This window comes from Brachyhypopomus gauderio, chromosome 2 (assembly GCF_052324685.1).
Source record: "Brachyhypopomus gauderio isolate BG-103 chromosome 2, BGAUD_0.2, whole genome shotgun sequence".
NCBI lineage: Eukaryota > Metazoa > Chordata > Actinopteri > Gymnotiformes > Hypopomidae > Brachyhypopomus > Brachyhypopomus gauderio.
The window spans coordinates 41,801,945-41,818,352 of NC_135212.1; the positions used below are offsets into that span (position 1 = coordinate 41,801,945).

Genomic DNA, 16,408 nt, shown 5'->3' on the forward strand with positions numbered 1-16,408 from the left:
GACATACTGCATCATTTAGCTCACCTGTGATAAAATTGCTTACTTATCACTAGGTAGTCGCTGCTTATATCATAGGTAAAGAACGTAAAATGTTACGGGGGGGTGTAAAGAAAAAAAAGAAAGAAAAAAAGACTAACCTACTAGTAACCTACTAGTGAACTAACCTAGTGAAAACCGGGACATTAAATCATTTTTTTTTTGCCGGGACCGAATATTAAAAAGAAGGAAAACCGGGACAGCCCGGGAAAACCGGGACAGGTGGCAACCCTACATTTAACACAACTAAAAATCCCATTTAACACAACTGTTTCTATCTAAACAGGTAGTTAGGGGACTTAATTAATAAAGCCGTTTAAATGTAGCTAGCTATTTAAATCCCGCTCAACAACACAACTGTTGATGGATTTTGATTGATTTGTACTTTATTGATACCTTTAGGAGGTTTCCTTCAGGAAAATTATGTCATTTATGGCTAAAAATCTACAGAGTCCCTGCGTAAAATAATTTGTCCACAAACACTTCCATTGTGTTGTGGCTGAATTTGCAGCGTTTCTAAAATGTAGTGCACGCATTGGCATTTTGATGAATTTGCTTTGTGTATTTGCAGCGCGTTTTTCGCTTGCAGAGCAATGGGCTTTCAGGGCCACCGTAATTATCCGACCAAAAAAAAAAAAAAAACATAACCAATTAAAACAAAGTCTGTCAAATTTTTTTGGACATCTTGTTTAAAAACGTCCAATTCATTTAGCTGTGAGAAAGAAATGAGGTACACGTGCAAAATACATTCAAAGAGATTTTATTAATGCATACTTTTTAAAATCATACCATACACACAAGAATTTCATTGTAGTAACAATTTAAATGGGTCTTGGATGTTAATCTACCTACATCAGCCAACTGCAAGGTTAAGGCGGATAACCATGTCATGTCAACACCAAAACACAAACAGTATATTGTGTTCTATGACCATTTTCTTCACTTACACAAGCATACATCCCCACACAAACACAAATCTTAATTCTCCTTATAACCAAAGGCATTTAAATGAAAATGTTAGACACATGTCTAAAGGAATCCCTTACCTAAAGTGAGAAAATTTGGCATGCTAGCCCCACAAAACAATTCACAATGGCACATTTCAACTAGTGTACTGGAAAATATTAACAAAAGAAGAAATTAGCAAATTTCAAAAGGATGGAAGAGATCAGAAAAGCTCTGGTTTACAAAACGTTCTGCCATTATTAAGATATGCATACAATACTGTAATGTAACAACTCTTAAATACAACATCCCGTTGGCCAAGGAGTTTAGTGCCCCGTGAGCTTGTCTAACCATACACGACAGACATCAACATACTTTAAATATACACATTTCAGTAATCACTCTCATTTTTATTTTAAGCAAAATGTATCTCCTTGTGCTGTAAAAAGTTACGTACAGTAGTCACACAAACACATAAAAGATTTAGGACGGAAAACACTTTTTTAAACTGTCCTTTACAGTCAGCTGTCAAGAAAGACCATTGATTCTGTTGGGCAGAGAGCTGGACACCTCAGACACTGCCATCATACTGGATTCTCAGGAGCTATTCACAATATATATTTACACTGGCTTCATACATCCACATTCATAAATCCAAAAGAAAATATACCAGCAGGACAAATCAGCAAAGCCCACATTTCCAGAATGCCCAAATTGTTAGTTGTAATTGTTTTTAATAGAGGAAATTAATTATAAAGGGGACAGTGCTATATATTTTTTTTTCCTTTAGTACCACCAGTTTAACACCAATTAAGGCAGAGTTTGAAAATAAGTGGAGAAAGGTTTGGCATGACTGTTGTGTCTTTGTTATATCCCCTAGACTACGCTAGTCTATGTCTCCAGCATATGGAGTTTCAACCATTACATTTTTCCATTTTTGCCCCAGCCAATAGCAACTCTTATGATTACTGTAAGTGGTAGTGGAATCACTCCACCCTATTTAAGTGGGGTTATACCAACAGAAATGTGTGCTCTCCAGGGTCCTCAGAACACAGTGCACTTCTTGCCTCGTTTCTTGACAGGCGGAGGACACAGAACAGCACGGATGGCCTCGTCAAACACGGTCTTAAGTCCCCTCTGGGTCAGAGCAGAACACTCTAAATACTTCACTGCACCTGAGAAGCCAAGAGAAACAGTGAGACATACATATCAGGGGGTAGACTTGGCTCAGAATGAAGCGTTTTAAGGAACCAGTGCCTTCCTGAGCTGTCCTGATGAAACAGTAAGGTGTGCATCAAGCTATTTTTTAAACCACAACACTTAATAGGTCATACCAATCTCTCTGGCCATTGCCAGGCCCTGGGGGTAAGTGATGGGAGCTAGCTTCTTGTCCCGAAGTCGTTCAATGGTGTCCTTATCGTCACGGAGATCCAGTTTGGTGCCCACCAGAATGATTGGGGTGTTGGGACAGTGGTGACGCACTTCAGGGTACCACTACCAAGGCACAAAGCATACTGAAACCACAGACAACTAATCCAGGCAATATCCACCAACACAACAGCCAGTACACACTTTTCAACAAGGTGTTACCATTCTCCATTGTAAGTCAAGATATGCAGATGAATCATAACTGAAACCCTTAATATTTCTTAAATAGACAGCATGTAGAGATTAATGCAATATAAATTCATTACATTTAATGAATAAATGAATGAGGGGGGGGACCAACCTTTGCTCTCACATTTTCAAATGAGGCAGGGCTCACCAACGAAAAGCAGATCAAAAATACATCCTGCAAAAGTAGAAAAACCCAGTAAATTTTTAAAAATTGCATCACAAACTTAAAACCTAAAAGTGGGCCTATATGAAGCATGGATATGGTATACTCAATAGATAAGAACCACCTGAAAACTAATAGCACCAAACACACAACTGTTGGAAACCTGTGGGAAGTGGGACATCTGGAACTCTAGAAGCCCGTGTAGTAACACTGATCATTTGTGCGAGCCACAACAGAAGATCATTTTAATGTTCTTTACTGGCAAGAAAATTATACATAAAGTATTCCAGTTTACCAAACAACTTCCTTTTTATGTATTTGCACAAAAAGTTCAAACAGCACATTTGGAGATGTAACATTTTGTATATTAAAGTAATAGTCAAGACTATTATTTCCTGGACAAAATGAGTTTGTCATGAGTTGACAAGTTGCTTTCCAGTAAGAGAGATAATGACAAAAGCACACAGTAAAACAGGAAGCTTTGAGGGAACACATAGCATGCCGACATGAAGACAAGAGGATGGTGAGCCCAGGGGAGGTAAGCGACCAGTACCGTCTGAGGGTAGGACAAGGGTCGGAGACGGTCATAGTCCTCCTGTCCTGCAGTGTCCCACAAACCCAGGTTGACGGGTTTGCCATCGACCATAACATTGGCAGAGTAGTTATCAAACCTGATTAAAGACAGAATTGGTGAAAAAGGTCAACAGAATACTGCGCTCTAAAGTCTCCATAAAAACACCAAGAAGAAATAAAGTGTATTAGGCATGTTTCCATCATAACAGACCAATAAACTATTATATAAACTATTCTCTCTCACCCCCACCCCCCCTCTCTCTTTCTCTCTCTCATACACTCATATACATAGCTGAGACGGTCTGCTTACACTGTGGGGATGTACTCTCCAGGGAAGGCGTTGGTGGTGTAACTGATGAGCAGACATGTTTTACCCACGGCTCTGAAACATACAGCAGCAGCCACAGGTCAGAGTGACAGTTTCAGTTTAACAGTCTGAATGCATCACCAATGCCATTGGGGAAGGGGGGGGGAAGGGGCTCTGCAACATGTACTGCAACATAAAGAAACATGGACTACACCAACACTAGCCTATAATTCAAGATGGGAATGAAAGAGACTTTGAACAATTTATTTAAATGACAGTATCAAAGAAGCTCTAATCAGGCATGTCTTTCTGCTTGGTTGTGTCTGCCATCAGCTTGTGAGAGACAGATCGTGTCCTACATTCCTTTATGTCCAACAGACAGCTTCTGCCTAAGGTATCACCTACAGCCCTTAGCAAGCATAAGTAAAAACAGCAACAATTGTGTGTAGACAGTACCAAACACCAAAGAAGCCTCTTAAAGTGGGGACGGCAGAAGCTGGACTGTGAAGCAGAAGGATACGAGATGTGGGGGGAGAGGAATCCAGTGTGTGGAGCAGAAAGGAAAGAGTGAAGAGGAGTGATAAGGGAAGAAGTGATGGAAGAAGGGAAGGAGTGAACCAGCGAAACAGGCTGAAGCAGCAAGACTGAGTGGGCTGCCTTTGGCCTCTAAGGCCCATCACAGAGGTCTGGTTCATTTGTTTGGAGTGCTGAGCAAGGAATAGTGCCTAAAGGTAGTCGATGACAGCAGATCACACACACACACACACACACACACACACACACACACACACACACACACCAAATGTACAGTAGAGGCGTGACCACATCTCACCCCACATTAGTTGCACTGTTACTTTGGGTTACCGCCCTTTAGGTTCCAGGTATCACCCTATTGGGTCACTGGCCTCTACTCAAAATCTCAGGGAGCTCAACGTAAATTTGCACTTCTACAGTTCAAACCGAGTAGGTAGAATCGGATGGCCCAGACAGCCCTGCTTTTTCCCACGTATTCAACCCAATCACGTGACATACATTTTCCATCAATTTGCACTAATTAGGCTCTCAATGAGATGTCAAAAATGCAACATTTAAACTAACAGTGTGTAGAGGGAGCAGACCCAAGTCAATTGTGTAATTATCACAAAGAAAAACGTTTTGCATTATATCACGCGGATCAGGGAAAACACATTAAGGAAAGGCCGCTGATTTAATCGTTATTTTATTAATTCATCAGCTTTAAATGGACGATATTAAATGTTAATTGTCGTATGAACGCGACAGTTATTTATCCTTCATCATGAAACCCTGGGCAAGGCGTGTAGAAAGCATTTAGTCCGCACATCGTAAAGAGGTTCAGGAGACAACTAGTAAATACCGTACAGTATCTAGAGAATACACCGCTGCGATAACGTGGGAATGGACCGGCGGAAGAAAGACGCCCGTATGTGGACGCCACTACAACACTGAACAAGTAGGTGTGTAAAAACATTACATCATTAAATAGAGATTCAGCACATCTCTCCGTTCTGCTTTGGGTGGTGGATGGTGGTACGAAGCAGGTGATTCTTTAAAATCGCAAAAGCTTCAAATGAAGGCAGTTTCATGATCACGATGAAAAATGGTGAAGAAGGCGAAAGCGTTCAACCCACACGTTTGATACAAACTAGCTAGGCGACTACTAGCATCATCCACGTTATATCGTCAAATTACGCTACATGCTTAAATGCAATTGCTTTCTTTTCCTCCAGATAATTACGGTAATTATATCTTTACGCAAGAACAAATCAAATTTGCTCCTTTATTATAGCGGTATTTATACCGAACCATCCAACCAACCCACAACACCCAGCCCCTCTTGCAACAATTGGATTCTGTTACAGAGGCATTTGTACCAGCAATTAAACAAAACACTCCTTAATGTTCTTACCCATCGCCGACCACAACACATTTGATGGCTTGCATTTGAAAAGTAGGGTGGAATCCAACGATATGCGATCCTCGGGGTGTAGGGCACACCGTAGAGTGATGACTTGAGGCGCGGGTAGTGTGGGCTACGAGCCTGCGCTTCGGTTCGCGGTCGGACTGCTGCAGCAACGACGTCGACGGTTCACGCGAGCTCCGGAAAAGCACGAGCACTCTTAAAGGGACAGTTCCCGCATCGACAGTGCCAATATATCCAAAATACTAACGAGAAACGAGTAACAAAATCTGTTTAATTAGAAACAAGTAATACTGAAAGTTATAATTTCATGGTTAAGTTAGTTTTTTCTATGTATACACACCTATCAGTGACAGTTATTAGAAAGTCATTATTTGGTACTTTTCCAGCCACATAGGAGACCGTCATTCCATAAATGTTACTGTTTCCATCTCGAGACCAGGCTAAGCAGAGTTGGATGCTGAATGAGAAAGATTGATCAAACACAAATACAAGAACGTATTTACTTAATGTTGGGCATTCCAATATTAACTGCGAATTGTGGATGCATGCATCTTTCTGCTTGTCTGTGAATCTCACTTAAAATGTTTCCATGAACCATGAAAATGAACCATGCCAGTGCGGTTCTGTGGAGATTTTTATGGACTAACACCGGCAGCTAAATAAGAGAACATCCCTCCCTTTAAAGACAACTGTGACAGCCGGCAGGAAGAGGCCGAACACTTGGTAGGCATACCACAACCAAGGCCATTTGTTGGAACACAGTGAAGCAATATACTGCATTCTTCAACGGACTTCAACATATAGGGCCTCATACGAGGAAAAGCCTTCCTCTCGCTGATAACACAGAGACCATAATATAATCAAAAACCATAATCAATAACTGTAAAACGGCAGATTTTTACTGTGATGTCAATTTTGGATACTGTGTTTGTGTACATGAAGAAGAAAAAAAACAATGGCAGAAAAAAAATAAGAGTAAATGTGTGCCGAGAGAAAAGTGAATGAGTAAATACATTTACATTTCACTGATGAAAATGAGAAACACCTTCACAAAAAAAAAAGAAAAAAATTACAAATTTCTTTTTTTATTGCTTGACCTGCCACTGGGACAATGTATAACAAAAGTGTACATTAACATAATAAAAAGAAAGGGAAGAAAAGGAAAGATTATTCACTCACAGTGACAGAACAAGAACAGAGCTGGTCCTCTGGTGGCCAGCAGCAAAGGGTGCCGAAGGCTCCAATAACCGTGAAGCTAAACAGAGCTTTGCAAGTGAAGAGTAACCCACTTTAATAGCAGGTCTGTACCATTACCAGAGGGAGAGGGGCAGTAGAGGTTGGTTTGGGGAAATGAAAAATAGATAAGTGGCCATTTTTTCCTAAAAACCATTTCCCCAACATGGATGCTCCATTATGGCCAAGAAATGTCCCAAAACACAGTTATGTAAACATGTCAACGGCCATCGACTGCACGTCATTGTTGCAGATCCAGACCTACATGATCGGTTATCGCAGGTTCCTCCAGAGAGCTGCTCCAGATCGCTGCCTGTGTTCTGATCGTAAAGGCCAGAGTGGAGATGCTGTCTAAAGTCAAATACTGCAAGAAGGACAAAAGCAGGAAAACAAAATACTAAAAACACTCTTGTCTTTTACTCTGGATTTCAATCTAGATTCTTTTGGCTCTTTAGATCAATATAGCGGCAAACAATTACACCAATGAGCTACATGGTGTGAGGAGTCATTATGAGTGCCAGAATTTGAGCACTGCCGTTTTCATCTCCGTGTTAGCGAGGCGACTCTGAAGGTGGCGACCATGGCAGCATTAACCTTCTCTTCAGACTCAGGAGATCACAAACAAGCATAGGGACCAGGACAGCAGTGCAGCCACATCCATCCTCAACAAGAAACTCACTCATGTTACATCAAAACAAAACATGTTAACCTTTTTCACCAGCACTATCCCCACCCCCTCCAAAAAAAGAAAGAAAAAAGTGAAAAGTGTGTGTGGTTGAAATCGGGCAATCTGGCTGCAATTCTCCTACATGGTAGATGTCAGTCTCTTAAATGGGGCTAGTGGGAGAAGCATCACCAACACTGTGCTCAATTCTTCCCACACAACTCATGGGTCTGTTCTGTGTGATGAAAAGCTTGGTTCACAATATTAAAAATTTTCAATGAGATATTAACATATGCTAATGTTAGAAAACACCAGAACATGGACAGAGCCCTTGTAAACTGATAATTGGATCACCAAAAGATCAGATGTAATAACTGTAAGAGCTTGTGATTTCTTTAACTCTCCACAATGACCCCCCCCCCCATACAATACTCCACTTTAACAACAAACACACACATACCCTTGTGTGTATGCACAGCCATTATTAATATAACAGTTTGCCTTCCATTCCAAAGCGACATGTTGAGTTAAGTCATTAACAGTGCAAAATGGTACTTCAGCGTAAATATAAATATATTACTGAAAACAGGAAACACTGCTTTGAAAATACATCCATCTGTGCACCCAATTCCATATATTCAGTCCTATGAACTTAACCATGGTTACTCAATGTAGAACAAACCACAGAAGAGAACCAGGTATACTGTTGAAATGCCCGACATATCCACTACTAAAATCAGCAAAAAAATTATACTTAATGATAAAAGACAATATCAGTATATGATATAAAGAAGCACAAACAAGCCAAGTGAGGTAAATCGGAAAGCTCATGAGATTGAAAAAAATGAGATAAGACAACAGAAGTGGGAGAAAGAACTAGCAGAGGATCACCAGAACCAGCAGTAACAATGCAAAAGAGTAATAGTATCTTTATAGAATTCTGTATTCTATATAGAATATTTTACATCTTTATATATACACATCTATAAATATAAGTGTGTAGATATGTATATATAAAAAGACATTTTATACATGTGTCTATGTATGTGTACTGTGACAATCAACCCCCTATCCCCCACCCCACCCTAGTCTGTGTAAAAAAAAAAAAAAAAAACAATACAGTTGTGGTCATTTACGTCTAGTACAATATATTAATTTATATGTGTGTGCAACTAGTGCTAGAAAAGAGCCAAGCTGATCACCATGGGAAGTACGGCGACATTTAACTTCAGTACCCTTGACAAAAACCAACAGAACTCTTATACAACACAGATTTAGCTTTGGCTCAACTATAGTCAAATGACGAAAAATAATTACTTGCAAATTGCAAACACTTTAAAATGGTTCCCCATGACGTACTGTGTGGACACACTGCACATTTACAGTGATTCTTTTGACCATCACTGCAATACATACATTTTTTTGTTTGTTTTTTTTTATATAAAGATTAATATTTGGAAGCCAGATAAGTTCCTGATTGACCTGCATGTTTCAATACGTTTCGCACTGAAGAGACGTCAGAGTCAAAATGGCTGGCTTTTCCTCTCTCCAGCCACGTACTGCCGGATGGTGCATTTACAACCCATATATGTGCGATGGGTTAGAGGGCTTATCAGAGCACTGGACTGAGCACGCTCCCGGCTGCAGGAGACACACAACCACAGAGACGCAAGAACATAAAGCCGACTGTTGGAGTCCGCCGTAGGAGGAGGAGGAGGAAGAGGACGGGCACCTCAGACGGACAGCGAAACAAAGCTGTTGTACTGCTGGATGTTTCTCTTGAGGATGTCGGAGCAGGGTCCCAGCACACGCTCAAAACGCGGACGATCCAGTTTCACACACTTCAGCGGGCTGCGAGCCACCACGGTGGCTGCACGGGGCCGGTTCATGAGCAGAGCGATCTCACCTGAGTGGGACCGGCCAGACGTATAGAGAATAGAGAGAGAGATGGGAGAGAGATGGAATGGGTGGATGGGGATAGAGGGGGAAGAGGGATAGATAGATGAATAGAGAGGAGAGAGGGAAAGACAGACAGTTGGGGAGATGGGAGGAGAGAGAGAGAGAGGGAGGAGTTGATATAAAAAAAAAGACAGACACTAATTACACATTTTAAAAACCGCAAGAAAATGTAATAATCTGAAGACTCCTAGTGATGATCACCCAGTGCTGAGTCAGGATAGATTTGGTAATGGCCCGGTACAGAGCTGGAGCTTCCTGAAGCAGAGACACTCACCGAAGTAGTCGGAGGGCCCAAGCCTGCCGACCTCCACGAACTCCTCATTCTCCGAGCGCCTCTGGAGCACGGCTGCAGACCCCTGTGAAGAGCAACAAAGATCAGCCCACTGCAGAAATCACAGGTCCTTCAAAACCAGGCTGCCCCCCCCCCCCCCCCCCAAACCAGGCTTTCAACAGCCTACATCTCATTTCTAAGAGGAACTCAATTACAAATGTATCCAGTAGTCAGTAACTTGTAAGACCGACAAAGAGTCAACCCGTCAGTGGAGCAACTATGAAACCTACATTACAAGCGTTTTTGTCAAAAATGCAGATGTAGTCAAAGGGATTTTTAAATAACAGAACCCCAGTAAATGAGGATCAGCATAGCCAATAGCGATACAGGCAAGGCTTTGCATGCGAAAAGATGCTAAAGCACCACCATCTACCTCAAGGATGATGAAGAACTCGTCTCCAGGCTGCCCTTGAACAACTATCTTCTGGCTGTCCTCAAACTGCACCGTCTCGAGGGCGTCAGCTACGGTCAAACGCTCCCACTTGTCCAGAGATTCTGCACAACGAAAGCGAGGATAACTTCAGCAGCCCCTGACGAACACTGCTCAAGTGTGCAATGTGAAACAGACTAGAGTGCCATCATTTTGTTTTATATATGGTAACCACACTTCCAATGACCAACCATCCATCCATCCATCCGGAAACACAAACATTTAACCTTTAACTGTCCATTATGAACATTGTGTATGCTGTGATGATATGGGAGTTTATGATACTTGCCCAAGATGGACACCTTGCTGAGGAACTCCTCATACATCTTCCTCTTCCTCAGAGTGCTTCCCTGAAAGAGGCACAAGGCATACATGTCATGGCATGTTTATGTTTATATAAGGGGTGGGCATAGATTAATTTTTTTAATCTAGATTAATCTCACTGAAATCTTGAAATTAATCTAGATTAATCTATATTAAAATGGCTCATATGCATGCTACCCAAGTAATGACTAAAAGTCAGTTTTTGAGATAGGGTTTCTTAATACAGAGGGTGCATTAGACCAGGGGCTCATCTCCTGTTTCCAAAATGCATCAATGACTGCTTGAGAAAGCTGTTCTACTTTGATACTTGAAGAAAAAAAAACATGCTCAAAAAAATGTAGGCTACTCGTGTTCAACGATTTATTCAGTTAAACATGAATTTGTAAGCCTACATACTGTACATTAAAAGGGGTTGATAACATGTTTATTCAGCTAAACATGATATTTGAAATGTAAGCCAACATTTAGTGCATTTAACCTCATGGACGTAATTTGGGGGGGACTTTTTCAAAAGCCGGTTTTGGTCCTGTGCAGTTTTAACGGTTAAAAAGAAATATTTAAATAGCGACGAATCTAGCGCTAGGACCATGCAGAAAACGACCGCTTCGAGCTCCGCTCCGGTAACACTTTACGTTCCTAAAAATGAATTTTCCATGAAGCAAACCTGACGACTTCGTGGCTGCATCCATGTAAACACACGTACGATTTGTAATTCATAGGTTTGAAAACTCGTTCTCGCCCCTACTGTGCAATTTGGTTAGGAATACAGCCGAGCTAAACTATTAAGTTGAAAGTCATCATAGTTTGCTTACCCATTTTGACCCAGGTCCCAACCCAACTTTAAGAATAGATTAACGGCGATAATTTTTATATCGCCCGATAAGATTATCAAATTAACGAACGCTGTTAACACCGTTAACGGCCCACCACTTATATCACTTATATATATATATATATATATATATATATATATATATATATATATATATATATATATATATAAAGCTGTTCAGAAGTACTTCAACATGTTGCTGTGCAATATTCCATAGTGTGCATGACATGAGGATTCTCCTGTAGCTGAGAGTGGGCCTACCATGAGGATTCTCCTGTAGTTGATAGTGGGCCTACCATGAGGATTCTCCTGTAGTTGAGAGTGGGCCTACCATGAGGATTCTCCTGTAGTTGATAGTGGGCATACCATGAGGATTCTCCTGTAGCTGAGAGTGGGCCTACCATGAGGATTCTACTGTAGCTGAGAGTGGGCCTACCATGAGGATTCTCCTGTAGCTGAGAGTGGGCCTACCATGAGGATTCTACTGTAGCTGAGAGTGGGCATACCATGAGGATTCTACTGTAGCTGAGAGTGGGCCTACCATGAGGATTCTACTGTAGCTGAGAGTGGGCATACCATGAGGATTCTCCTGTAGCTGTCCCTGTCGATACCCCACAGCTTGGCGTTTGTCTTGGCTCGGACTGTTGCTGCCCTGGGTGTGCCATAGATAAGGGCTAGTTCACCAAAGCTGCCCCCCTCACCGATACTGGTCACCCACGTGTTATTTACATACACCTGGCATACGAGGAGATTAAAACACCATCAGAACAATGCAGAAAGTTCCCTACAAAAAGGGTTTCTGCATTGAAATTAACTTTATTTAAAAATGGTATGTGGGGGGAAAACGAAAGTGGGCATGTATTACTTACATCCATTTCACCCTGATCAATAACATAGAAGTTATCACCCTCATTTCCTATAATGCAAAACAAGAAGGTGTTGTCATTGATTTTATTAATCTTTGTATTTCATAAAAACAAGCCAAATGCTAATGCCTTCACAGAACACTTTAGCTAGAATATTTCCAACAAGACAAACCTTGCTGTATGACTGTCTCTCCTGCAATGTAGTTAACTGGAAACATGGCATCAAATATATCACTGAAAATAAAAAAGAAATAAATGTTGAATATTTACATTACGACAAGCACCTGAATTTTTTTTTAGAATTTGGCTTCTTCACTATTTTAAGCAAAATGAATGAAAAAAAATACAAGCCCCTAAAATGAAAAGATCACTCACTCACCTTCGTTCATTGTCATCAAGATGGGCAAACAGCACATTCTTTTCGATTGCTTTAGCCAGGGCAGCCATCGTTTTATAGTCTTTTGGAATAACCTGTAAATCAAAGGGGGGATGCTGTTACAAAGAACACATGTTCTTTTCTGCACTACTGTTCTAACTGACAAACCATCATAAATACAAGGGCTATGGTTTGACCCCAGCCTCCACGTTTCACAACAGAAACATTTTGCATAAACGTATCTACATGCAGGAACAGGAGGCAGATAGGAACCTTTCTGACGTAGGAGGCAGCATCCTCTTCAGTGTACACCTCAGCACTGATGGCTCCCCGACGCAGGCGACCCTTAACCACGGGGTTCATGGGAGGGGAGATCTCATCTTCCCGGGAATCTGAGCGCGAGTTCGATTTTTGCTGTCCCTGCATCTGTTTCGCCTCCTCCTGACATGATGTAAACAACCAATTCAGTGTCTTAAAGCCTCAGGCATAAATAACCAGTCATGGCCTAAACGCCCCCCATGCACAAATAGAACAAAAGCTCTTGGCTCCAACATCTCAAAGCTCTCCATAGTCATCTGCACAAAGTGCAGTTTTGATTTCAATGTAACACATCAACCGTCAGTTTAAGCTAAAAATTCCATTACAAAATGGCAAACATTCGACTTATCCCCAAATAAAACCACCTTTTCAAGCCTCTCAAAGAACTCTCTGATGTAGGCCATGGGTCTGTCGGGCCTGGACGTGCACAGCTGCACGATGCAATCCTTCAGCAGCTGCTGGATGTTGTGCTTCTGCACGTAGAGCTCACATTCCCGCAAACTCCTCTCCTCTTCACTGCTCATGCTCCCGGACGCCATGTCGACCTGCTGACCTGAGCGAGAACAACTCATCACTTTCTGCATGCTTTGCTCAAACTAGGTCATGCACTTACAGCAAAGAAACGACTGACATTCCAGAATTCACGTTTGTCCACAAAGTCCAGCAAAGTGTAATTCAGACTGAAATCAATGGTTCAGGCACAATGATTTAGTCACGTATATACTACACATTGCAAAAACGTCTGAACTTTTTAATAACAAGATGTAAACACTATTGTAAGACCTTGCATAAGAAAACGTCAATTAAACTGTTCCTGTGTAACAGTTATGAGAAATATGCAATTCTATCAAAAACTTTGTTAGCATAACGTGCTTTAACAATGCTTCATTAACTTGTACAAAATTATGCGAAATGACTCTCTCCATCTTCTCTTAGAACATGCGCGAGTTATGGCACGCGCAGGTCTTGAAATGATCTATTTATCTAAGTAAGCCAACCATGCTAATGCTCGCGAAGCACCCACTAGCCGGCGAGCTAGTAGAGAATTTATCAAAGTAACCGAGTTCGGCGGACATTATCTCGCTAGTTAGTAATTACACGTTCCCGATCGGATTAGTTTTTACTTTAATTCTTCGCTCTGTCAGAAGAATACCAGTGTAAATGCGGCGGTTCACATCCGCGCGAGCTGCGGCGCCATCTTGCACATCGCGAGCTCGCGCTAGCGTATCGGCCATATCATAACAAACAGGAAAGAGACAAGACTTCCTCTTTCTGACCAGACCTTGTCGACGTAAACATCTCAACTAAAGTCACGATCTTAAAAAAAGAGAGTGTGTGCTTTTGTTTAAATCGCATACCGGAGTGGTTAGAAGAGATTTGCCGACGTAGTTTTTACTTTCTAACAGCGACACTCCCTGTCTCTGTCCGGTCCTCCGTGGATGGATGGATGGATGCACTACCGGAAACAGTTATCGTCAGTTTGACGTCAGTTTGACAGACAAAGCTCATACACCGCGAAATGCCATTTACACATTTAGATATGTGTAATTGTTGACTACACACGACTCGTGTGAAAATAAAAACTGCGTGTACAGGAGTTACGTGTAAAAACGAACAGCTGTGGTAGTTGTGACCGGAAAAGCTACCGCAAGCAGGTACACACTTTTCAAAATAAAAGTCAAGTGCCGCAGCAAAATAGACAGTTTTTATATCCACTGGAATGCTAATCGACGCTGACTCCCAGTATTTGATTTTTATATTCTTTTGCATTTTAAAATTATAGATAAGCACACGATAGTGTAAGCACTCCGGTCTATAATAATAATAATAATAATAATAATAATATTAATAATAATATAAATAGAGATAAAAGATGAAGATAAGATAAAGATGAAGAAGAATACATTATATTTTCATTCCCCTTTCAAGAAACACAGGGACACATTACTTACAAAGGGAACTTGGTCTAAAACTAGGCCAAGGTGATAAGATAAGATAAGTTTGAGGGGGAGATTAAACTCCTCTGGTTCAGAGATCTTGTGTAAAGGGAGTCTGTTCCACAAGGCTCAAAGTTGATAGACAAAGAGAAAGACAGAGAAAGGGAGCAGAGAAAGACAGAGAAAGTATGTGTGTGTGTGTGTGTGTGTGTGTGTGTGTGTGTGTGTGTGTGTGTGTGTGTGTGTGTGTGTGTGTGTGTGTGTGTGTGTGTGTGTGAGAGAGAGAGAGAGAGAGAGAGAGTGATATATAAAATTTGTAGTAAAGTACACAACAGCCAAGCTGAGAGAGTTTGAGATGTGTTAACAATATTGGTGATCAGTGCAGATAAGATTTAACTAGAGTAGTGGGAAATTAATCACAGTAGGCAGGTAAAAGATTTTTGACTTAGTTATGCATAGCTCATCAAAAGGTTGAAAGTCTAACAGAGAGGTGGAATATTTTACAGGGCTTGTTAAAACAGGGAGGGAGGATCCTTGTAGCTGCAAAACGAAGCTGATGTCAATATAGTCAATTTTGGATTGAAAAATGCTGAGGAAGGAAGTGCAGAGTTCATAGGTGGTGGTAATGGGGAAGTTTCAGATGGATGTAGAAGTTTATTATAGAAAATAATCCTTTGATAATTTTTTACAGAATATATTCATTTGGACTAATAAATAGACAAAGTTGTCTTAGAGTGCAGCAAGCGTTCCTTGTAAGCAAGATTCACAAGATGGTGTACAGTTTGCATAACGTGATGCTCTAAGTGGTGTTTCTCAGGTTAGTGTATCTGGTCTTCATGGTGTTCTTACGGTGTTTTAATTGCAGCTTGGCCTCTAGGTGGGGCCAGACAAACTTGAGCAAAGTCCATTATCTGGTATGTATGATCTGCACTGACAAGCAACAGGAGACATACTCTCTCAAAGGCCTGCAGAGGGAGGTCCCTCAGGTGATTACATCTGTCCAACATATTTGCAGGACATGAATGGTCTGTAAGGATGACGCATTTAAGATGTTAAGGCTGCAGTAATCTTGACACTCTTGAAATCTTGAAATTTGGAAGGAGTCCCAGCTGTGCATTGTATTCCCAGTTTGTGACTAGCATCAAGAATAAGGGTAGTGTTCTCCAATGATCCAGGACTGCGTATATACCTAGTGCCTTGCCCTTATAGTGTATCTTAGGGTTAGGTTTAATCTTGGTGTTAGGTTTACTCTTATGGTTATGTTTAAGTTTAGGATTAGGATTAAGAGATTCTCCAGACCTCTTCATTAATAATCTGGTAACATCAGCTTATCTTCAAGATCTGTCTCAAGTATCTGTGGTTTGTTTACACACATTAAGTTACTTCTCAATTCTGACAGCACATTTCCATGTTTACATGTTTCACTAGCATACAGGGCTGTTGGTAAAACAGTGCTGTTGTAAAGCCAGAACTTCATGTCAGTGGTAAAAAAAGTGGTGAAAGCAGACCATCAGACCAAATGAAGTGTATTCTATGGAAAATTGCTACTACTTTG

General features: G+C 41.1%; 2 protein-coding genes across 4 annotated transcripts; both read right to left on the bottom strand.

Annotated features, from left to right (window-relative positions):
- Positions 1-780: 780 nt before the first annotated feature.
- Positions 781-5,755, bottom strand: rac3a (Rac family small GTPase 3a). The gene is made up of 6 exons (XM_076996477.1): positions 5,569-5,755; positions 3,645-3,716; positions 3,315-3,432; positions 2,711-2,773; positions 2,316-2,475; positions 781-2,156 (listed from the first exon to the last, which is right to left on the bottom strand). The coding sequence occupies exons 1-6, from the start codon at positions 5,601-5,603 to the stop codon at positions 2,026-2,028; spliced, it is 579 nt and encodes a 192-aa protein (XP_076852592.1). The 5' UTR covers positions 5,604-5,755; the 3' UTR covers positions 781-2,025.
- Positions 5,756-6,652: 897 nt separating this feature from the next.
- prkar1aa (protein kinase, cAMP-dependent, regulatory, type I, alpha (tissue specific extinguisher 1) a) lies at positions 6,653-14,551 on the bottom strand. 3 transcript variants are annotated; one of them, XM_076996466.1, is made up of 11 exons: positions 14,275-14,551; positions 13,282-13,469; positions 12,872-13,039; positions 12,602-12,693; positions 12,395-12,456; positions 12,226-12,272; positions 11,933-12,091; positions 10,490-10,550; positions 10,144-10,265; positions 9,714-9,795; positions 6,653-9,386 (listed from the first exon to the last, which is right to left on the bottom strand). In XM_076996466.1, exons 2-11 carry the CDS (start codon positions 13,453-13,455, stop codon positions 9,214-9,216), a joined length of 1,140 nt encoding a protein of 379 aa, XP_076852581.1. In that variant the 5' UTR covers positions 13,456-13,469; positions 14,275-14,551; the 3' UTR covers positions 6,653-9,213. The 3 variants fall into 3 exon arrangements, with proteins under 3 accessions (XP_076852581.1, XP_076852577.1, XP_076852583.1); XM_076996462.1 differs by lacking the exon at positions 14,275-14,551 and adding an exon at positions 14,070-14,155; XM_076996468.1 differs by lacking the exons at positions 11,933-12,091; positions 14,275-14,551 and adding an exon at positions 14,070-14,157.
- Positions 14,552-16,408: the final 1,857 nt, after the last annotated feature.